The sequence below is a fragment of the Rhipicephalus microplus genome, chromosome 2, assembly GCF_043290135.1.
Source record: "Rhipicephalus microplus isolate Deutch F79 chromosome 2, USDA_Rmic, whole genome shotgun sequence".
In the NCBI taxonomy this organism is placed as follows: domain Eukaryota; kingdom Metazoa; phylum Arthropoda; class Arachnida; order Ixodida; family Ixodidae; genus Rhipicephalus; species Rhipicephalus microplus.
In genome coordinates, this window is record NC_134701.1 from 91,169,018 (window position 1) to 91,193,987 (window position 24,970).

The window sequence follows — 24,970 nt, forward strand, 5'->3', positions numbered from 1 at the left end:
ACAATATGACTACATGCTACGCTCATGATGCGCTCGCTGCCGTTTCGCTAGCTTCACATCTACCAAAGTCGGTATTACGCGACGCGAACGGACGACATAGGTAAATGACATGTCCAAACATGATAATCACGACATGCGTGTCATGTAACAACATGACTACATGCCGCACTCATGATGCGCTCGTGGCCGTTTCGCTAGATTCACTTATACCAAACTTGGTGTTACGGGACGCCAATGGATGATGAAGATATGTGACTGGTGCAAACATAATTACGAGATGCAGGTCATGTGAGAACATGACTACATGCCACCATCAAGGCGTCAATACATTTCGACGTAACGCGGTGCGCGTGCTCACCGGCGTTCATTTCGTCGCATCATGCCGGCGTTGCCACACAGGCGCTGGTCCTGCCACTCGCAGGCGCGCGCCGCACTGCGTTGCTTTGACGCATGCGCGTTTCAGCGCGTCAGGCATCCCTCCATCACATCACGCAAAGAGGGAGACACAGTGTTATCTACCCATCGGCATAGGGTAATGTTACCCTATGGCATCGGCACGAAATGCAGCATGTCGCATTTCGTGCCGTTTCCCGTCGGGCCACGCCGACGCACGCTGGTCGCGCCTGGCGTCAGGCTTAGAGTACTCGCAGTTTGCTAACGTAGCGTCGCTGAGCCCAGCGTGCGCGCGCATTAACGCTACATTGGAGTATAACGGATCCTTCTTGATGCGCTCACGGCCGTTTTTCTAGCTCCACATAAACCTAATTCAATGTTACGTGACGTCAATGGATGACAAAATATATGACTGGTGCAAACGGGATAATCCTGATTGATATGTGGGGTTTAACGTCCCAAACCACCATATGATTATGAGAGACACCGTAGTAGAGGGCTCCGGAAATTTCGACCACCTGGGGTTTTTCAACGTGCACCCAAATCTGAGCACACGGGCCTACAGCATTTCCGCCTCCATCGGAAATGCAGCCGCCGCAGCCGGGATTTGATCCCGTGACCTGTGGGTCTGCAGCCGAGTACCTTAGCCACTAGACCACCGCGGCGGAGAAACATGATAATCTTCACACTCGTGTCATGTAAGAACATGACAACATACCACGCTCATAGCGTGCTCGTGGTCGTTTCGCTAGCTCCACATATACTAAATTTGGTATCACGTGACGCGAATAGATGAAGGTAAATGACACACCCAAATATGTTAATCATGACACGGAAGTCATGTACGGCATAGTTTACTTCTACCTTGTAACATTGGGCTGATCTTAATGTTACATATCAAGATTTCTCATTCATGCTTCGCATATCATCGATTCCCAATGTACATGGAATCTGCCAATTTTTTCAGCCTTCGCGAACATACTCTTAGCGTTCTTGCTGTCACACCTGTCCCGTTTATTAGGGAGGCGATCGCCGGGCTAATTCCAAGAGCCGAAGTATCGGCCCCCCGAACCGCACCACGAAAGCGTGGACAATTTAGAAGTGGTCCTTATTGGTGCGCCAGCGGACGCCGGCTGTGGCCCAAAGAACAAGACAGAGCCGAGAGTTGATAAACAAACAAAATTATATTCTCATTAACGGCAGATCAAAAACAATACACACGTATGCACACTCCACAATAGTTACATACAATACGTCACCAAACAGACAATGTACTACACAGTACAATCAACCACACTTGAAACAACGGACACAGACAACAATACGCACTACAATGCAGTCGCATGCATTGAACAACCAAGACACTTAAAGACTAAAGAGATATAAAACCTATTCAGTCCAAAGTCCTTGGAACAAAAGTCTGAATGATACTCTTCCGAGAATCACTCACTCAAAGTCCAGCGTTGTTGTCGTTCCGCAGCTCTCGAAGTTCTCTCCCAGGAAACCTCCCGTCTTCAATTGGCCACTCTTCAAACTTCAACTTCTTCGCCGGAACACGTCGGCTTCACACTCGCAGCGGTTGCCACGGGTCTTCGCTCGATAGCGGTAAACACACACTCTTGCCTGTAGCTCGAGCCGTCCCTACGGACCACAAACTTCGCCGACTACACGGCGGACTCTGTACGCACTCTGGCGCTCACTTCCGTCTCCTCCTGTTCTGTCACTACGGGCAGAACCTTCGCCGACTACACGGCGGAATTCCTACGCGCTCCGGCGCTAACTTTCCGTCTTCTCCTGATTTCTCGTCTCGGCCGCTCGGTTAAATACCTTGCGCGCGACATTCCAGATGTTTCTCGTCATTTCGTCGGCGCGATACGCAGCGAAGGCTGGGGAGAGGCACGAGACGGTTCGACTGCCCTCTCCCGAGGATGATTCACTCGGTCTGACTCCGCCTCCTTCGTTCGAGAAAAATCGCGGTCTTGCTGGGCCGCCGATGTGGGGTGAGGAGGATCGTCTGCGAAGCCGTGCTTCTGCGGGGAGAGCGCGCGCCCGGGAGCCCTGGATGTTTGCTTTCTTTTTTTTTTTCTTTTTACCTCGCGGCGTTTCTGCCGCCCGTTGTCGCAAGGATTTGGCGGCGCGCTCTTGTTTAGTGCTCGTTCTGTGACACTGCCCCCCACTTTAAGAATATTATCTCATAATATTCAAAACCACACAAACGAGCGCGAACAGTCACCACACATTCTCACAGACTGTAACACAATCCGTCGCTCATGACACTTCCCATTCACAATATATCACTCAATACAATCGTACATTGTAGTTCAATTCCACAACACATGAAATATAGCCACAGGTACATGCCTACAACACTTCATCACACATTCTAAACAATACAAACGTACAAAGTTCTGTCTATCCAACAATTATACAACACTATACATCACACTATCGCACAGAACACTGACTCACTCGACATACACTTGAGACACAGGATAACAAGAACATTAACACAACATATGTCACTCAGCCCTGCCGAACACATTCTGATTCCACCTCAGCTCCTATCTTGAGTACTTCGAACAGCGCTTGCGCCCCTTTTTGCGGTGCTCGCTCGATCTCTTCTTGTGCTTCCACGTTCTTTTTCGGCGAGCCCTTTCCAACGACGATATCTGAGGCGTCGTCTCAGCCCCCGCTGTCTCTTCCGACACCGTTAACGCGTCATTACATTCGACGGGTCCTGTCTGTTTATTTACCCGCTTGATAATGCCTCTACATTTTTCCCGGCTGGCCAACTCCGTCTCCTTTACACTGTCGGTCGGTTGAGGTCGTGCCGACGTAAGTCCGGTTGCTCGGCCCGTGAACTTATTCGACACGATCGTCTTCTCCTTCGCTGTCTCTTGCGCCGCAGCTTCACCTTGGGCTCTAGTGAGATCCGTCACGGGATGCTCCTCCACTGTATCTCGCGGCCGCTGTGTTGGCGAGGGCTCTATCTTCGGGTCTTCTCCCAAACATTCTGGATCACTTGGCCCCCGCGCCCCATCGATGTTTCCGATGACAAGGTCATACAAGGGGGTCGTCATGCATAAAGCAGTAACCTTCCCGCTGAAGTACGGGGTTTCAACTTCAATTTCTGCTTCGGGAAGCATCCGGACCGTACGGTCAATTAGGCAAACCGGTCTCGTTCTGCCTGTCAACTCTCTTTCCCGTACCAAATTTCTCCTCACGATAACCGTGGAGCTACCGGTGTCTCTTAGAACCGTAATCTTCTTGCCTGCAATCTTTCCAGGAAGTGTTGGCATTCCCTTCGTAACACCGGTTGGCTGTTTTGACATTACAGCACCCACAATAGGAATTTTCTCCCCGTTCTTCAATTCTACGAATCCGTCGGTGACGGCATTATTATCAGATTTCGGTGCTGCTTGCACACAGGATACCTGGTGAGTTTGGCTCACTCCGTTCCGACATGCATCTGCTTTATGCCCAGTCTGACCACACTTAAAACATTTTACTGCCGGAGGGCTCGTAAAGATCGTTCGACAGTTTTTCGCGCGATGACCCACTCGGTTGCACAGAAAACATCGTGGAATGCTCTCTGGTGCACGCTTCTTTTCTTCGGGAGCCAATTTCTTCGAATCATCGGGACAATCCATCTTGACCTTGGCCAAATTAGTTCCTCCTTGCGCTTCTAAGAATTGATCAGCCAATTCAAGCATTCCTTCAAATGACTCCGCCTTCCTCTCTTTCAAATACAGCGACAGGCTTGGGTGGCAACTAGTAAGAAATTGTTCTTTAATTAGCAGCTCTCTAAGCTCATCGTACTCCTGTGCTGTCCCTGAAAGTTCAATCCATCTGTCGAAATAATGGCAAAGTCGGGCGGCATACTGCGTAGCTGTCTCACCATCAGCTGGCTTTCCTGTCCGAAATCTGTCCCGGAATCCTTCCACAGTGAATCTAAATCGCTTCAACAAAGCAGCTTTCACCTTTGCGTAGTTGGCTGCATCGGTCGGCGTCAGCCTATCGTACACACTGAGCGCTTCACCACTCAAGCAAGTACTCAAAGCAGTTGCCCATTGCTGTTCCGGCCAATTCTGGCTCTTCGCAATCGTCTCAAATCGGTGAAGGTACGCGTCAAGGTCGTCCTTCCTTTCATCGAACGCTACAAGCAGCTTGCTTGGGTTCAAGCGGAAGCCGTGATCTTCCCGTTCGCTGCTTTCAACTCTAGCTTGGACGGGAGTTTCGCTTGGCTGTTGCAAACGGAGCCGCTCGAGTTCCATCTCGTGCTGCCGCTGCCGTTCCCTTTCAGCCATCTCCGCTTCTCTTTCTTCTCTCGCCCTTTCGGCTGCCAACTTTTCTCTCTCCAGCTCCAACTTCAATTGCTGCTCTCTTTCTTCTTTCGCCCTTTCAGCTGCAAGCTTTTCTCTCTCTAACTCCAACTTCAATTGTTGCTCTCTTTCTTCCTTCGCCCTCTCTGCCGCCAACCTCTCTCTTTCCAGCTCGGCTGCTTTTTCTTCTTTGGCTCTCTCTTTTTCTTCTTTTTCCTTCTGGGTGACCCACTTCCGTAGTTCCGCGCCAGAAAGACCCATCTTTTCACCAAGAGCAACTAACTTTTCGAGATCCATTGTGTCTCGCAACTCGCAGCAACTAAAACCTTGCCGCGTGCAAAAAGTATCTGCCTAAATCAGTCTATCGGAACACTCTCCTGCACTCGTTAACGAGAACACTAAACAACACACAAAATCGTTCCGATAGCACTATCAACAACTCGAGGCTCTTTCTCACTACTTTGGACACACTGTGCACCAAAAGGTCCTGTCGCGGACGCCAGATTAATTGTCACACCTGTCCCGTTTATTAGGGAAGCGATCGCCGGGCTAATTTCAAGAGCCGAAGTATCGGCCCCCCGAACCGCACCACGAAAGCGTGGACAATTTAGAAGTGGTCCTTATTGGTGCGCCAGCGGACGCCGGCTGTGGCCCAAAGAACAAGACAGAGCCGAGAGTTGATAAACAAACAAAATTATATTCTCATTAACGGCAGATCAAAAACAATACACACGTATGCACACTCCACAATAGTTACATACAATACGTCACCAAACAGACAATGTACTACACAGTACAATCAACCACACTTGAAACAACGGACACAGACAACAATACGCACTACAATGCAGTCGCATGCATTGAACAACCAAGACACTTAAAGACTAAAGAGATATAAAACCTATTCAGTCCAAAGTCCTTGGAACAAAAGTCTGAATGATACTCTTCCGAGAATCACTCACTCAAAGTCCAGCGTTGTTGTCGTTCCGCAGCTCTCGAAGTTCTCTCCCAGGAAACCTCCCGTCTTCAATTGGCCACTCTTCAAACTTCAACTTCTTCGCCGGAACACGTCGGCTTCACACTCGCAGCGGTTGCCACGGGTCTTCGCTCGATAGCGGTAAACACACACTCTTGCCTGTAGCTCGAGCCGTCCCTACGGACCACAAACTTCGCCGACTACACGGCGGACTCTGTACGCACTCTGGCGCTCACTTCCGTCTCCTCCTGTTCTGTCACTACGGGCAGAACCTTCGCCGACTACACGGCGGAATTCCTACGCGCTCCGGCGCTAACTTTCCGTCTTCTCCTGATTTCTCGTCTCGGCCGCTCGGTTAAATACCTTGCGCGCGACATTCCAGATGTTTCTCGTCATTTCGTCGGCGCGATACGCAGCGAAGGCTGGGGAGAGGCACGAGACGGTTCGACTGCCCTCTCCCGAGGATGATTCACTCGGTCTGACTCCGCCTCCTTCGTTCGAGAAAAATCGCGGTCTTGCTGGGCCGCCGATGTGGGGTGAGGAGGATCGTCTGCGAAGCCGTGCTTCTGCGGGGAGAGCGCGCGCCCGGGAGCCCTGGATGTTTGCTTTCTTTTTTTTTTTCTTTTTACCTCGCGGCGTTTCTGCCGCCCGTTGTCGCAAGGATTTGGCGGCGCGCTCTTGTTTAGCGCTCGTTCTGTGACACTTGCCAGAATTTGCTTGCGAAAGCCGTCCTTATGCTTGCCCTTGCCAGTGCAAGTCGGAGACTCTTACTGCGGCGCCTTCCCTTGTCGTAGGACCATCTGCTGCGTGTCTCTCGTAGCGGCTTCACAGCGATGGTGCAGGCACCTTCCCAAGTCGGCTCAGCGTCTGGCGTGGCCAGTAGATGACAGCATACTGGGTCTGCTTGAAGACTGGCGATTAGTCGGTCCTGCAGAGCTTCCTCTAGAAATGTGCCAAGCGTACACCTTGCCGTCAGGTTCTTCAGCCCCACGATGAAGTCTGCCACGCTTTCATGTTTTTAGATGCGGAGCATCTTATACTCGCGCCTTGTAGTGCGCCGTCCGCACCGCTTCTCGAACATTCGACAGCTGACGCGCGCGCATGCGCCGTCGCCCACTCTTCCACCATCTGTGCATCCCTTCCTCCTCTACACACCGCGCGCGCTTCACTCCTCCACCATCTGTGCACCCTTCCTCCTCTACACACCGCGCTCGACATCTACAATTCTCCTGATTCTCCAGTGGACGCGCATGTGGCGTCGCGCTTCGAGAACATTCAACAGCTGACAGTGCATGCGCCGTCGTGCTGTATATATACTCAAGGTCGGCGCTCGCTCGCTCAGTTGCCGCTCGTCGGTTGGTTTGTACGGCGCGTCGACGTCCAAGGTCGCGGTGAAATGAATTCCAACGAATCCACAAACACAATGATCGACGTCCCTTCGACCAGCGCCGCCCTTTCGCATACGTGTGTACGTGTTCACTCATTTAACACCCCCTCCTACAACCACGTTAACCAATTTAGCCATCGACCCAAGTAAGTCGCAATTTAACACCCCATTTCACAACCACGTTAACCAATTTAGCCATCGACCCAAGTAAGTCGCACTTTAACACCCCGTTAACCAATTATATGGTCCGCATCCTCCTCAGTGTTCCCCCGAGGGAAGCTGCGGGCAATTTTTTTGTTTTTGTTTACGTCGGTGGAAGCAATACATTTCTGGCCCACGGAGTTCTTAAGAGCGTGGTGCTTTTTTAGTGCATTTACGGCATCCTCGAATGCCATTTTTATCGGCGTCTCCGGAAGAATCAAGCTTCTGAGCGCCCCTTGAGCCTTTTCGCCAATTGTATACATATAGTCAAGAATACTTGCAGTTTCTTTTCCTCTGCAATGTCTTTGACGGCGATGAAGTAATCGAGCCACTCCATGCAGACCTGGGAGTCCCCGGTGTCTGGTTCGAACTCCGGCAGCTTGCCAAGTGTAGCGCCCAACGAAGACATCTTCACGGTATCTTGCCGTATGCCATCTTCATCACCAGTTTATTGTAACTCACACAGATAGAGACGTCTGGTGTAACGTCTTTATTCCAATGGCTCCATAATCAAAATCCATACTCAATTCAAGAAAAGTGGGCATGGCGTCAACACGATGGCAACGTTGTCACGCTCCGTGTTCATACGGACAGCCACATGAAGACACAGTAAAAGATGTGCGACAATGCGCCCGGCGTGCATCGTGGTCTTCGCCTGTTTTGTCTACTTGCCTGCAGCTAGGTAAGAATACTATCATTGCTTTGTAAAGTGCGTGCTGCATTCGTTATTGAATCCTTAAACTAACATTTCTCGCATTGTGCTGTTCGGTGCAGAAAGCTTTTTTGTGCTCTCCACTTCGCGTAATATTTTCGTGGATTGCTTCACACGAAAAAACAAAAATTGTTTAAAAAGCTGCGCAGTACGCTTGCGACAAAATTGAAAATTGTTCCTTGGCTCACGAAAGTGAGTAGCCGCTTGTGTCGTTGGGTTTCATTGTGCCGGTATACATGTATTCGAATTTACTGCATGAGTCAGATTTCGTTAAAAGTGCAGTTATACTTAGTATCCTTATCTGTGGCGTTCGAAAGTTGTTGAAAGCTCTAAATAGCGCAATAATAGAGAACAGGTGAATCTAGAGAAAAAACCCGTTATCTAAAGCTGGGGCGTAATCACTGTGTGAACACTCCTACCCCTTTAACAGCTCACATGCCAACTAATTGCTTTGTTTTTGCTGCAGCGACTGCTTGTGACTTTTTCGCGAAAGAGCGATGTGAAGTGTCTCTGGACCGGCACAATCTTTCAGCATTCACCAAATATTCCTTAGTTTCTCAAAGCCCTAATAAAAGAGACAAACATGAGGACACCTTCGACGAACATGTGCAAGTCAAAGCGGGCACAAGAAATACTGGGCTGGTCTACAGCCACAGGGACTCACCATTGAGATTCGAGTAGCGATGCGTGGCGTCTCCCGCGAAAATTGCGCGGCCTGGATTCGTCGGATGTCGACGAGGGTAGTTGTACTGTGCAAGCTGTTCTGCTGTCATCCGATACGCCTGCAACAGCTCGTAGAAGTGGGCTTCTGCAATGCACCAAGAAGAATATGCGGTCACCAGAAACTAAAACCTGATAAATCGATAAAGGTGAGTCCAAAGCGAAAATTAAAATCCACGCAGAATCTCCTTTGGGAGTTTTCCAAGTGACGCGTAAAGTCAGTTTTGTGGTTGCACTCAGTGGCACATCCAGAAGTTTCATTCATGAAAGGTTCGCGCCTGCAAATTGGTCACAGCTGACAGGACAAAGGAATTCGGCAGATCAGACATATTACGGTAATCGATGTTATGCGAATCATGTCGAGGGAAGGTGACTGTGATGTTGTAGTTTTTTACTGAGCAAAACATTTCGAAATGACGCTAAATGTATCTACAAATGTTGTTCACACAAACATATATTAAGGAGTCGCCTGTTTACTGTTGCGTAACAAGGTCAACAGCAACATGAGTATCGGAAACACTAAATGCGGTAAGCCAATAGGTAAGCTGATAAGTAGCGCTTGTGCCAGCGCGAATGCCGATCTTGGACGCTGCTAGATAAAAGCTTCAGTGGAAAGCGCTTCACTACAATTATGGTTAACCCGACATGACTGCTGAGTGACAGGATCACGTTTTCGCTGTTTATAGGATTGGATAGCCAGCACTGCAACCACAACTGACGTTATGATCTACTTTAAAAGTAGATCGTATGAACACTATAGTCTACTTTAAAAGTAGCTCCGAGACCTGGCGTGGACTTGCGGTATAGAACACTTCATTGCTATGCAGAATGCTGGGGTTTGATTCCTGGCGCGACCATGGTACTTATACTATGCGTTCGTTGTGTCAACGCTGTCGATGCAGGCTTTTAGGCTCGAACTTCCTTAGGGCCGACGTAGTTGCCGTCCATCACGCCCCGAAAAATTTGAACCAATACTGAACACCTGCACAAGAAATTTCTTTAATTTAGTTTTAAAATTGTCAGTTAGAAAGCTAGAAGATATGGTATCCGTGGCGTTGCAAACTTGTTGTTTTGGTCATATATTTCTGAGTGGACTCGGTTCGTTGCTATTGAAAAAATCTGCTCCCCTTATTGTGAAATTAAATGGGAGTACCGCAGGGTAGCGTATTGGGACCAACACTATTTATTGTGTACGTAAATGATATCGCTCAAATTGTTAGAGATGCGTTCATTGTGCTATACGCTGACGATACATGTTTGTTTGTATCTGGTCATGATCTTGATGGTGTGTTTGCTCCCCGAGTGTGCTCGTGATTGTGTGTACCTTCTCATCTTTCTGCAACCTCTTTTCTCCCCTTTATCCCTTCCCCAGTACAGGGTAGCAAACCGGATGTGCGTCTGGTTAACCTCCTTGCCTTTCCTTGCATCTTTATCTCTCTCTCTCTCTCTCTCTCTCTCTCTCTCTCTCTCTCTCTCTCTCTCTCTCTGCAGAAATCCTGCAGTGTTCTTTCTAACCTGTCAGCATGGTCTCGTAATAATGCGCTAACGAATCACAGCTCAAAATCAAAGGCCATATTATTTAGGGCTAAAGGGAAACGGCCTTGTTTCAGTGAAGAATTATTCTTGTATGGTGCTCCCATTGAAATTCTGATGAAATACACAGTATTGGGCGTTCTGTTTTCCCGAAGATATAAATTGGGCACATCATGTGGAACTACTTGCAAAATCGCTGTCATCTGCCGCTGGTGTGCAATCTCGCTGTCAACAATTTTTTTTTCGGAGAGGGTAAAACCGCAGATTATTACGCCCAGCTTGAATCGCATCTCAACTATTGTGCACTTGTGTAAGCCACCACCACTAAAGGCAACATCCGTGCACTTCTTCAACTTCAAAAACGCGCGCTTCGACAAATAGCGAATGCACCTAATTTTCATTCCACTGCGCCACTTTTTCAAAAATATAAGATATTACGTGTGACAAGTCTACGAATACCGACTTCTATGTTCATTTTGTTTCGGCTCCTACAATATTGAATATTTTTTTAATATGCGTCACGGCTTGAATACAAAAATAGTGACTCGCGCACTCGTAGTCACGACATGTGGTCCGTACCATACAGGCGCACAAATTGTCTCATGCAATCCCATAGGCATAGCCTTCCTTCGTTACTAAATAAACTGGAAAGGAAAGGATTTATTCCAAATGTTTTGATGCACAAACACATTCGAGAATACTTTTGCAAGTATGAATGAAGAGATAAAGAAAACAGTTTTATACAAATGGTTTTCTTTATGTTGTCTCTTCCACTGTTTTTATGTAAAGGAATGCCTTAAGCCATTTCCTCTTTCTAAATGCATTATATTTGTATTTTTATAAATATCATGTTTGTAACTGTTATTCAATGTCTTCGTTTTTTTTTCAATTCCACTAAAATCGGGATTTTTTACCTCGATATAGACTTGAAACATGTACGCATTCTTATTTCGATGTTACTACTGCTATGTAAGGGCCTTCAGGCACATTCAAGCTGTATGATGCAGCTTTTCACCTGACGCACCCCCAACAATTTTGTTGAATAGAAAAAAAAACGCGAGAAAATATATGTAAACAACCGTCTTTATGCGTACATCAATCAACTCAACGACAGCATGATACATGATCGCCCACGTCGTCCGTCTGTCCATGCCTGTCCATACGCGTCCGCCCATTTCTCCTTCCGTCCGTCCGTCGTGCATCCTTCCTTCCATATGTCCGTTTACATGTCCGTCCTTTACACTGTTCGGGGACTTCAACGTAGACATTATGGACCTTAGGACCTATTGCTTTGCACACTAGTTGTCATTCACTTCGTGGATATACACTGACGTATTAACGCTCTCGAGTTGAAATTACCGATGTCTGTTCGCGCCATTCCTTGGTTGATACGGACTGTGAATCACCTTTAGGGCACTCCGCTTAACTGTGGTTGATCTTAACCTAACATGCAGGCAACGTCGTAGGGAGCAGATATAGAATGTTTATAAAAATTGGATAGCCATCACTGCGCCCCAATGGACACTTCACGAACAATACGGTCTACTTGAAAAGAAGTTGCGAGACCTGGCGCGGCTCTGTGGTAGATTACTTGGTTGCTACGCACAATGCTGGGGTTCGATTCCTGCTATGACCCTGACATTTCTTCTTTACATTCGTCAGTTCAAAGCAGTCGATGTGAGCTTTTTTTATTAATGCCCACGCATTCGGATGGTTTATTTGTGTTCTCGCCATCCCTGCGTAGATATGAAGTATGACTTGTGGCCATAGGTCGGCGACCTCCCTCATGAGTCGACTCACTCGGAGCCAAATCAAGCCGTGAGTCAGAGACTCCAAGTGAGTAATATTTTTCGTGAGTCTGAGACCGAGGGAGTCCTGTTTCAGAATGTTGTGATGAATCCGAGTGCGATTGAGTCCAAAGCGCAAAATATATTTCTTGAGCGAGTCTATGTGAGTTCCACAGTTTGTTTGTTTGTTCTTTTTTTTTGCTGACCTACGATCCTATCTAGTCATATTTAGCATTACTATCAACTGTGGAGAGAGGTCTGCTAAAGGCTTACCCTACAAAACGACCAGGATTCTATGCGATGCTCTCCACTGCCGTTGCGCACAACGACGCTACGGCCGGGTTCGTCGACTCTCCGACACGGCGCAGAGCCTAATGATGGCACTCGAGGGCGGTCGCCAACAAAAACAGGTTTATTTACCCAAGATACAGCACAGTGCGAAAATCTTGGGCTTGCGGGCTGGTGAGGAACTCCGCAAAACCGACTGAGTGTACGCTTGTGCTAGGGCTATCAGACAAAAGACGGTAACCGAGCACGCTTACGAGTCTAGTTCTTACGCAGGCCTGTGATAATCTGCCCGGCGGCGGGTGAGCACTAAGCAAATGCAAGCTGCCGGGAAAGGGAGTATCATGGGCAGTCAATGACGATGAGCAAGTGATTCTTAAAAGAGAGAAAAGAAGATTAAAGTGAGCCCCGTAACTGTCTGTGCCATAGTGCGACACCTCAACAGTGGCTCACGAGGGATGGGGGTAAGTAGGGATTAAACGGGATAAGGATAGAAAATGGATAGGAAAAGAGGATACCGACATACACAAGTAAAGAGAGGATAGACCAACATGGACACGGTTGAAGGAGTCCGAGGTTGGACACCACTCAGCGAGAGTTTCACGGCGTTTAGAGATGGCGCAGGGCGAGCCGGTCGGTCAGAGCTGCGCTGTCGTCGGAGATCGCGGGGCGCAACCGGTCAGCACTTAATCCAGTGAGCGAGTCTGCAATGAGGATCGGCCAGACACCTTGACGCGTCTTCCGTGACACAAGGGGGACGCATTGTCCAGGCATGTTCAGACAACTATCTCCGTGCAAGAAAAACCAACACGCGGATCGCGCCAGACAAAAAGGCCTGGTCGAAACCATGGTGGCCGTGCTGCCGGCACTCGAGCCGTACACGGCCAGCATTCGCGCAAGCTAGGGAAACGAGATGCCAAAGGGGAGGGCGTGCTTGATTCTCACATTCCTCCTTCCTAAAGACCGAGGCCAGCCTGTCAAAGCGGCTGTCCGAGGCCAAGTAGCAAGGTCGGCTCAGCTGCAAGGGACTGCCCAATGGGGCAATTTACAGCAGGAAGATGTCTCCGCGGAGGCCAAGATAGCGGAAGGGTGCCGCACAACACGGAGAAATGAGGTAGTCGCTTCCGTCGACACAAGCCCATGGTCGGCCAAGATCACACCACTGTGCCGCCAATAGTCTCAACAGTCTCAACAAACCAGGAAGAACTGACTGCTAGGAAGAAGGTTGGCAGCCGAAAAGGAACAGGGCAAGACTGCACAACGGGCGGTATAGGCCGCTCACTGGAAGTTCGGCTATCTGAAGATGGCAGCCATGAACGTATGAGGAGTGGCTGCGAAGTGCGTGCAGTAGCCAACTGCCGAAAGTCGCTGGGACGAGGGCTGGCAGATACGGCCGGCAACCAGGAATGGAAGCCAAAGCGATCACACCAAGGCCTTGGTCAAAGCTTAAGCGGTTCAACCAACCGCCGAAAGCGGCTGCACATGCCGCCAGGTGGCCTGAACTGGACGGAGGTGTCAACAGGCAGAAGAAGAGAACCAGGCCACAGCAGAGAAGACCAGGGGATGGCAGGCCACCGACCAGGAACAGGCAGGTAGCACTGTAGAGCCAGGCACTCTAGGAGACGACTGGGTGACGAAGAAGCGAACAGGAACGCCCCAGGCATAGCTGGCTTGTCATAAAGAGTGCTGTATTCACGCGCATAATTTGCGCCCTCACATAATTTACGCACCCCTAATATTTTGCCAGCATTTCGGGAAAAAACATTTACTCGCATATTTCACACTCCCCGACCCACCCAAGCCAACTTGCCGGCGCGTGCACCCTTGGACCTCTCTATGCTTCGGCTGGGTGCGCACCACGCCAAGTATACGAGCGCAATCAAAAATGCTGCGAGTGCGAAGTCCCTTCTTCCGAGGACGTCCCCTGAACTAGGATCCCGAAAATACCGTACCCTAACACAAAGCTGTTGAAGGAACCACTCGAGCGTTTGTCTCCCCCTATCCCCCAATGTCTACCTACCACTGCGATAATGGCAAGAATGCACGCTCGCGTCACTGCACGGACGACTTTCTGCATCGCAGGCGTGCGAGGGAATGTCGTGCCAACTATTCCCTCGGTCTCTATGTCTGCGCAAGGGTGCGGGCTGCAACGTACGCTTGGTCGGTTTCGGAAGTTTAGATTTCGCCATCCGGCCAACTCGTTTTGACGGTTCTCTTGCAATGTGCTACAGTCATTATATATACGGCGAAATTCAAGCTCGCTGTGGCAAGAGGAAGCGTGCCGCCGCAAAGCACTTCAAGCGGACGTACGTCAACGAGACGATCGGCACGATCGGCATGCGTGAAAGAAGAGTGCGCACTTGCTAATGCAAGTTCCCTGCAATTGAAGGAGGCCTTTCAAATTATGTGTGAATGCTTAGTTCTTCCGCTATCGCCGGGTCATGGGACCGAGTTTCTCCCAGCATTGTCTAAAAAGCTTTAAAAATTGGGGCGTTCGAACGTGCTCGACTGAACCGAGGACGATGCTCTTCGGCAACGCGGTGGCAGCAGCCGCGGCGATGATTCCCAATCGGACTTTGCTATCAGTGATTCCCGGAAGACCACATGTGACGGGATCTGACTGGTTAAGGTACGCGCTAATCTTTTCAAAATTAAGAAGTAAACTTCGTTCATGCTGCAATTCATTTCTTCTTTTTTAGTGTATATACTGCGCGCGTTAAGACTGTGACAGAATAGTTCGTATGCGCTCGTGAAATCGCCGCGTACTTTGCGCGCCCCCTTCTCGGGGCCCCAAAATCGTGAAAAAAAGTGCAGCGAATTATGCGAGTAAATACGGTATCTACCTGACAGTGCTACCCAAGAAAGGGGGTGTTTGCCAGAGTACAGTCGGACTAGAGGAGCGCCACGCGCGCAGTGCGTGCGTGAGTCCGGCCGTGGCTATGGGTAAGGCTCGGTTGGACGACACATAAGAGGGCGATTTCATCTAGGTGGCAATTCTACCACTTCTAGACGTGTGTCCACGTACCGCAGCGCTTCTACTCCCTTTACCAACGTGGCCTGGAATAAAGTGCAGTGAGCCGCTAGAAGGAGAAAGGTTACAAAGTGCGTTTGCGTGGGTTGTACTGGTGGCGTGACTTGATATATGGTCAAGGGCCGGGATTTATATGGGTGTAATGGCGGTGCTTTCGTGGACGGATGCAGCAGGCTGATCCGCCATCATGTTGCCTTGAATCTCACGGTGCCCTGGCACCCAGCACACAACAACATGTTGGTTGAGTGTGTAGAGTGTGCATAAAATGGAGTAAAGTGAAACGAGGACAGGTTTTTTTTTTGTTTTTTAAGACTGTGCAGAGCCGTTACCACACTGAGGGAGTCTGTATAAATTACTGATTTTTGTATTTGTAATTGTTTGATGTGTTTAGCTGCCACAAGTATCACGTAAGCTTCCGCTGTGAATATACTTGTGCCTAGATATAGAAGGCCAGCATCCGAAAAGGAAGGGCCAACAGCAGCGTAGGACACAGAGGAGTTAGGCTTAGAGGCATCTGTAAAGAACTCAGGACGTGTGTATTTGTGTTGAATTTCCAAGAGGTATGTTCGAATATGGGCAATAGGCGCATGTTTTGTAACCTCTAGAAATGACACATCGCAGTCTATAGTCTGCCATTGCCACGGTGGCGGACATGCTACAGGAGCCATTAAACTGTGTTCAAGTGAGACTCCAGTTTCCTCAGCTAGACTTCTCAGGCGAACTGAGAAGGGCTGCCTCATCGAAGGCCTGTTATGAAACAGAAATGAGCTCGACAAATCATTAATAGTAGAGTATAAGGGGTGCCTCTTGTCTGCTTTCACCTTAAGGAAATATAAAAAAGACATGTAAGTTCTTTGCAGATGAAGCGACCACTCATTTGACTCAACGTAAAGGCTTTCTACGGGGCTGGTGCGAAAAGCACCCGTAGAAAGGCGGATGCCACAAGGGTGCACGGGATCCAGCATCTTCAAAGCACTTTTAGTCGCAGACTGAACACACTTTTATAACATTCATGGCTTTCAATTATTTTGTTTTTAAATACTTTATGTGTGGTACGAAGGTCAACTTGTTGTCCAATATTAAGCCTAGGAATTTATGCTCCGCATTCACAGACAGACGTTAGCCGTTCAGTTCAATGTCGGGTTCTGAGTGCATGCCTCTTTTTCGGGAGAACAAGACACACGTGCTTGTTCCTGGGTTCAGCCGGAATCCGTTTTCCTCTGCCCATTTGCAGACCTTGTTTAAACCTAACTGAACCTGCCGCTCACACATTGCTAGGTTGCCTGACTTAAAGCCAAGCTGGACGTCATCGACATATGTGGAATAGAACATGTTGCAGGGGATGGACAGGTGCAAGGAATTCATTTTAATAATGAAAAGTGTGCAACTAAGTACACCACCTTGCGGTACTCCCGTTTCTTGCACAAATGTTTGCGAGAGAGTACTGCCCACACGGACGCGGAATTTCCGATTGGACAAGTAACTCTCGATTATGGAAAGCATTCTACCGCGCACACCCAGGTGAGACAAGTTTCTTAATATGCCAAAACGCCATGTGTCGGAGAAACACTGAGAGGAAGTACTGTTTGTGGACGAAAGCGTCTCGGATCTGTGCCTCGATACGCACCAGATGGTCGGTGGTGGATCTACCCTCTCGAAACCCACACTGAAATTGGTCGAGCAGATTGTGTGTTTCAATGAAATGTAAAAGTCGGCGGTTTATCATTTTTTCAAAAAGTTTACAAAGGCAGCTGGTTAGTGCAATGGGCCTATAACTTGAAACTGAGGAAGGGTCCTTGCCCTGTTTCAAAATAGGGATAACAATAGCCTCTTTCCAGGAAGCATCCAGGAAGCAGGGATGGTGCCTGAAAGCCAGGTAGCATTTTATAGAGAGAGTAAAGTTTTTTTTGCGTTTTGAGCGGCAGGTTTTTCAACATTTCATATGTGACACGGTCGTAGCCTGGAGCGGAATTACTGCAAGTGTTTAGTCATGTTTGTAGCTCAGCTAAGTTGAAAGGTTGGTTGTATGCCTCGTAATTTGTGCACTTGAATTCTAGTTTCTGCTTTTCTATCTTTGCTTTGTATCTTTGGAATGCTTCAGTGTAGTGTGACGAGCTAGACACCTGCTCGTAGTGTGCACCGAGGAAGTTCGCTTGATCTTCCAGGCTGTTACCCTGTGTGTTTACGAGTGGGAGTGAGTGTACTTGTCTTCCTGCTACCCTACGAACCATGTTCCAGACTTTAGCTTCTTGTGTATATGAATTTATCCCTGATAAAAACTTGTTCCAGCTTTCTTTTCTGGCCTGCCGACACGTTCTCCTGCCTCGAGATTTTATTTTCTTAAAGCTCTCAAGAGTTTCCGCTGTCGGCGAGTTCCGCAGCAACCTCCATGCCCGGTTCTGATCCTTTCGCGCATTCTGACACTCAGTGTTCCACCACGGAACGTGTCGTTTGCCGGGCAGTCCAGATGTTTGTGGAACGCACTTGGTTGCTGCGTCAGTAAGAAAAGCCGTGAAGTACTGCACAGCTTCATCTATGCCTAATCCGCATATGTCAGTTCAATTTAAGTGAGTAAGCTTTTGAAATTGTTCCCAGTCGGCTTTGTTTACCAGCCATTTGGGAACATGTGGAAGACATTCATTTATTATTGGTGTACTCAAAGCTAAAGGGAAATGGTCACTTCCGTATGGATTATTTATGACTTTCCACTGAAGTAATGGTACAAGTGAAGGAGATGCGATACTGAGGTCAATGGAAGATTAAGTTTTGTTGGCAAGGTTATAATATGTTGCCTCTTTCCTATTCAACAGACAACCACCCGATGAAATGAGGAATTGTTCAATGAGACGACCTCGTGCATCACAGCGAGAGTCACCCTACAGACCATTATGTGCGTTCAGGTCCCCAATGACCAGGTAAGGTTCAGGTAGTTCGTCTAATAAAGGCTGGAATTGAAGTTTTTCAAGATGGTGGTGCGGAGGTATGTACAAAGAGCAGACTGTGACAAGTTTGTTTAGAATAACTGCTCGGACAGCCACCGCCTCGAGGGAAGTTTGAAGGGGTAATTGTGTACATGCTATACCTTGACTAACTATAACCGCTACACCACCGGATGGTGGCATGGCATCATCTCTATCCTTTCGAAAGGTTACGTAGTTACGTAAAAAGTTTGTGTTTGTTCGTTTCAAGTGTGTCTCTTGTACACACAGCACTCTTGGATTGTGTTCATGGAGGAGTTCTTGTAAGTCATCAAGGTTTCGAAGAAGGCCTCTGATGTTCCACTGTAATATTTCTGTCTGCATATTTAAACAAGAGAGATGCTGCTGTGTGTACAAAGAGTTTCCTGTGTTGGAGTGAACTCGTTAATACAGGTGCCAGGACGATCGTCCGGCCCCGTTATTGGTTTTTTTGTTTTTCTTGGCGCCTTCCAAGGAGGCGCGCCGCTCTATCGGTACCAAGGGTACCGTTGTATTCATTGCCTCCTCAGAGGCACTGGATGCCCGCACATGCGAGCTGGTGGTTTGGATTTTAGGCCTCGCCTGGTGAGGTGAGTCCTTGAGACCAGAGGACCCTGGAGTCTCCGGCATCAATTTGCTTGGAGGCGGAGTAGACTGAACTACTGCCGCCTTGGGGGCAGGCGCCACAGCCGATGGCTCGCTCTGCGCGGGCCGAAGGGGTGGCGAGGGCTGGTGCGGCGTTGCCCCCTGACGCGCCGCATGAGCATATGTTGCGCCGTAAAATGGCGACACTCTTCGTCTTGCTTCTTTGAATGTGATGTTTTCTTTGACTTTAAGAGTGATGATTTCTTTTTCTTTCTTCCAGTTAGGACACGAACATGAATACGCGGCGTGTTCCCCGTCACAATTCACGCAGTGAGGCGTAGTAACACAGTTATCAGATGTGTGGTCGTGGCCACCACATCTTGCACAAGTTTCCTGACCCCGGTAGTTCTGCGAGCCATGAACAAATCGTTGACATTTATAACACTGTCTTGGATTGGGAATGTAGGGACGGACAGAAAGTTTGATGTAGCCTGTGTCTATAGATGAAGGCAGTGTGCTAGATGCGAAAGTGAGTATTAAATGTTTGGTAAGTATTTCTTTGTTGTCGCGTCTGATGACGATTCGTTTCACATCCGTGACATTTTGCTCTTTCCACCCTTCAAGCAGTTCCTGTTCAGACATTTCAAGAAGGTCTGCTTCTGAAACAACTCCGCGTGTGGTGTTCATTGATCTGTGAGGTGAAACAGATACTGGGATATCACCAAATGCTACGAGACTGCCAAGTTTTTCATAGTGATGTTTTTCAGGCAGCTCAAGGAGAAGGTCGCCGCTAGCCATCTTTGTAACCTTGTATCCTGGGCCAAAGACATCAGTCAGAGATTTCGCAACAAGAAATGGAGATATGGCTCTGGCTTGTTTTGTTGAATTTTCGCTGTGCACAACATGGAATTTTGGAAAGCGTTGTCTGGGTTGGCTGAAAATCGATATGACATCGTGCGTCCCCTCTTAGGCGGGGGACGATCTAGGAGACGGGGAAATGCAGGTGTTCCCATAGTAGTGTACTTTTTTTCGGCAGCAATGGCGACCACCCACCATGGAGTCCAACCAGGGGACGCTGAAGCACTTAATAGCATAAGGCTGCAGACGCCAGCCGTACATTGCCACTATAACCAAATATAACTACTCAAGGTTGAGTAATTACACAAGGTTAACCCTTGCCACCAGGAAAATTGGAAGTAAACAGAAGAGAGAAGTAGACAGGACAGACTAAAAAAGAGAGAGATAAAGACGAAGTTGTAGGGAAGAGAGATAGGAAAAGGTGACTGCCGATTTCCCCTGGGTGGGTCAGCCCAGGGGTGCCATCTACGTGAAGCCGGGGCCAAAGGGGTGTGTTGCCTCTGCCCGGGGGCCTTAAAGGTCCAATCACCTAGCGTCGGCTCAACCCCCAGGATCCCCTTTTCCCCGGACACGGCAAAGCCACGCATGGCTAGGCGTGGGAGGGAGTCAAAACTCCCACGTTAGGTCCTGGTGGCGTGACTTAGGGCCAGCCTTGCAGTCTTCCTGCGGTTGCTTGACCTTGCAGTCTTCCTGCGGTTGCTTGGCCTCCCCAAGTCGCTTCTGTTGGTGGCGAAAGGGTTTGAGGGTCTGTATGCACCCAAAGGGCTTGCACGCACGAGACTTCACGCATTGTCACACGTCCAATAAAGAGCGTCGTGCTTCATGCCAGGCAAGGTAGCAGAACAGCACAACTTTTAGAAAGTCTTACGGCCAAAAGTGTCTTCGGCCAGCCGCTAGTCATGTAAGAATCTTGGGATGGCTTTCTTGAGATTGCAGGGTATCCCCACCTTCGAAGGCTCCTGGGGAGCTTCTTCGGGCGAGATGATGGGCAGGAAAACGATGACAAATAGACGCGAATCCAGCGTGCCCGCAGCAAACCAGACCGTGTAAACGGCACCCGGCGCCGACAGCGATAACCAGACTGTCAATACGCACCCGCTTCTTGGGAGCGCACTAAACGGATCACACTGTTGTAGCTTTGGTAGTTCGTGCCTGCTTAGGCGATACCGACACAAGTGACGCGCTCACACGAGCTGATTGACTCGAAAGTTACAACACCGTCGGGGTTCGTGCCTTTCGACCCATTGGAGCCAGAAGCCTCGCAGTGCCTGTGTGGTGCGATTTATCTCAGCAGTAGCGCGCACACAAGTGTAAAACTCCGAAACAAGGACACTTTTCAAAGGCGAGAGCCACGACGTTTAAACTACCTTTACAGTAGTGCGCAACAAAGTTTCACTGCTGCAAAATCAACGTCCAGCGTGCGAGGCGGCCTCGGGCTCACAAAAGCCCTTAAGCCAGACGAGCGTCATAGCCCATGGGGTCCGTTTTACCCTCAAATGACACTCCATTGTCACCAGTCAAGCTTCCGGAGGGCGAAATCTCGATTGACGTCCCGAACTTAAAGGCAGTGGTAGCCAGGGTCGCAAATGGTCGTATGGCGCCGGAAGGGACGATCCTGATGCCACCGCTTGGGAAGTCATGCCTGTGAGCACGGGGAAGTCTGGCACGGAAAGATTAGGGTAATGCACGCCGAGGGCGCGCGTGATTCACCCAAAGGGGGATATGGGATGGACAGTCTTTGAAGTAAGGGAAATTCAGAGCAAAATGAGATGTGAAGAGAGGCTTGGGAAAATGGAGGAGAGTAAATGGCCAGGGAAAGCGTTCAGGTATTTATGTAAGAAAAGTCTGGACAGAATATGGAGAAAAGGAACTAGGAGGCTCACCAGTAAATATACGGCTGGCCGTGTGGCCGATAAGGCAACAAGGAGCCTTAAGCGAGAAGTCGAAGAGGTGGAGCAGATTTATTGTATGAAAACCATGGAAAAGAAGCCAACCCTCAGTAACTACCGAAATGGCAAGAGCGAAATAAGGCGGGAGAGGTTTTACGATAATTCAAGAAAAGTCGCTTTACTGTCCGAAGCGAGGTCGGGTTGCCTTAAAACGCGTAGTCGTAAAGCAAGGTTCAATAAAGAAGCAGAATGATGTACAAGCTGTGGGGGAGAAAGGAAACGATGGAACATGTTCTGATTGAATGCGGTGATATCCACTGAGGTATACGTGGATATCACCGCGTTCAATCAGAACATGTTCCATCGTTTCCAAGCCTACATTTTGCTTTGGGTTTTAGGGACCAACATGGAAAGCTGGGCACGTTCGCGATAAAATCAAGAGACGGTTAGAGTATTGATGGCAGAAAAGTAGTAATTTATGACAGAAATTGTGGGAAAATGAGGTCATTCTGCCTGAAGAGGCAGAGAGATTGAACATAAATTTATATTTTTCTTAGATATAATAATATCAATTGAATCGAAGTAGGTAAGGCATGGGGCTAATATTAAAAAAAGGTTTTCTTTTCAATTTTTTCTTGCGAACCTGGTGCCACACATGTCACCGCCCCGTCTTAAAGGGGACGCTTATAGCACCCATTCATCCATCACACAACTAACGGGCCAGCGCCGCGTGACACAACGGGGCTGCTTGCGAGGTGGAAAGCAGTTTTTTCCGGAGCTTTTTTGCAGGGGGAACAACTGAAGACATGATCTTTTTTTAACGCTGTTTCATCTTGAACCACAGGTTGGGAGGTTGAGGCAAAAGGACACAACTGGTGCCTCTATTTATTTTTTTTAGAAAATTTCGAACTGTGGAAACTTGGTATATAAGCTAGGTAGCACATACCTTATACCCAAAGGAAACTTTCTGCATTGACGTTTGAAGGTAACGAGTGAAATAAAAATGTATGTCCACTACTTTCAAATTTTTCTTTCATTTCGCCCGACCGTATGCCTATATTGTGTGCTACAAGTTTCATTAGAAAACTAGTGAAGTTGTCCAGAAGGACAGCACCAAACAAACGTGGCCCGACTGGGCCGCGCCACCCATACAGCAGTAGCAGCAGACAAACGACATTTACAACCGTAAAAGCGCACATAAAAATCAATCACTACACTCTTTACAGTGATGAACGTACTGAGTGATTCGGTGATCATAGTGGGCCGATTTCTGCGAGGGAAGGACGAAAGCCATGGGGCTCCCAGTTCGAAATAACCGTAATAGATACCGACGCGTTCGAATTCTCGGAAGTTTTCCCCCATAGAAATACATATATGGTTGTGCCGGGACCAGAGCGTCAGTTCTAACTAAGTTCAAATAATCCAAGTTGGAAATAACGAGCTTTACTGTATTGATAGGTTTTGTACGTGCCCTTTCAGTGGCTTCGATCACGGTTGGCCTCACTTTGCAGCACTCGCAATCCTGCATGTAGTGTTCGAAGAGTGGGTGGCAGCCTCAATCTCGACCAAAAGGATCACATGGTGTCCGCAACTGCACTTTTGAAGTATGATCACAATCCAGGGGCCTGTTGAAGTCGTTTCACCAGCACCTGGTCTCTACGATACGGATTGCTTGCGCGCGACATCATCGACGCACGACATGACGGCTTTGGTGACGTCGAGACAGTATAATCACGTAGTGATTAACATGCATCAGCGTTATAACGACGGCATCGGAACGTTATTGCGCCTCTGTTCGTGAATAATGGGGGAATAATAAAAAATATAGAAAACTAGAGTGCGCGCGGTACACGCTGCAGGTCGTTTAGCGTACTGCGCATGCGCATTGGTGTGCCGCTATACTCCGCTAAAATATAACTTTCTAATGTTCGGAACAGAATGCGCACGTGGATTCTGCACCGTTTGTGAATCACAAACCAGCTACCGACAAGACGTGGTAACGCGAAATTTGAGAACCGAATAATTTAAGAATTTAAGAAATGCTTCAGCCTACAGTTGAAGTGCTTAATTTTCATGAAGCCGTTTCACTAGTGTTCGACCAGGGAAACGCCATGATATGATTGTAGGGCGCGTCGTGGTGAAAAATCTGGATCAGTTTTGATTAGCTGGGGTTTCTTAACACGACCTAAATGAAAGCCCACGTGTGTTCTTTGAAATTCGCCCCATCGAATTGCGGCCGCCGAGAATCGAACCTGCGTCCTCCCGCCGACACCTTTCCGCCAATTCGCTCGTAAAATACCTCGAGGTTCCGGTTACTGGGCTAGCGTCGTCACCGTGAGTTGTCTCATGGGGGACACCACGGAGTTTTAGAATAGCGCACCGCGAACCCTTGCGGTGCGGTTGCTGCCACTGCGCAAGCGTCGTAATGCAAGCCGTCGTTCGCGGCCCGCCCGTAGAAAATTCAAAATATCGTGCGGCAATCGCTGCCCACGAGGCCCGTGAATGGCTGTGTGTATCTTCCGTGCATTTGGGTTTGCGGTCGGGGTGAAAGTCTTTAGACTTCCCGGGGGGAGCAAACGCTATTCTAAAACTCATATGCCGTCCGCAACTAAGGCAACGCCCGCAACCCCTTCGAACGTTATTCTAAATCTCTTTACCGACGGTGCCGTACGCTCCAGCGGTACAAACGAAACACGAATATTCCAGTGCCGCTTTCCTCACTCGTACCATAAACATGTCGATGTCATCAGCCGCGAATATTAAAACATTGCTCACCTGAAGACGGCGTCATTTCACACGAAAGTCCGGGAATACCGCGCCTGCAACTTTGCCGTTGCCCTTACGGTAGTGGAATGCGGATGGCACTGCACCGAATGACAACTGCAATTAGAGTTCCTTGCGCAGGCGCAAGGAAAGCATTTACTAACCGAAGTGTTGTTGATTAGAGGCAAGTTGAACCCTCGTGCCAATTTTCTTATCCAACAGACATGACTTTTTTACCAATCTAGAATATCACCCAACCCCTGTCTGTGAAAGTTTGGAGACAACCGTCGAACGATCGGCAAAACAACACCAACCCCGTGTGTGATTTCCAGTTTAGATTAACATATGTGCACTGTAGCGTTTATAAAAGAAGCAATAAAAACGGTTCATTTTGCGCCGTATCTGCGTTGTTCTGGTGCATACCCCGCGTAGTGTTCTGAAATAACACGTCATTATTTTTAATACCTCCGTCCCACTCTACCCAACAAACAAAAAATAATAAAAATAATAGAGATCTCATAGTTAGTTACACAAATAAATACCAATTCAAAATATTTACATTCACATAGTA

The 24,970-nt window shown here is 48.5% G+C and overlaps 1 protein-coding gene across 3 annotated transcripts in view; it reads right to left on the reverse strand.

Annotated features, from left to right (window-relative positions):
• Window positions 1-24,690, reverse strand: part of LOC119188023 (putative exonuclease GOR) — a 91,221-nt gene extending 66,531 nt beyond the window's left edge. For 2 of the 3 annotated variants that reach the window (XM_075886630.1, XM_075886628.1), the window contains exons 1-2: window positions 24,412-24,550; window positions 8,656-8,799 (exon numbers count right to left, since the gene is read on the reverse strand). In XM_075886630.1, coding sequence (XP_075742745.1) covers window positions 8,656-8,799; window positions 24,412-24,427 — 160 coding nt within the window. In that variant the 5' untranslated portion in view covers window positions 24,428-24,550. The other variant, XM_075886629.1, reaches the window with a different exon arrangement.
• Window positions 24,691-24,970: the final 280 nt, after the last annotated feature.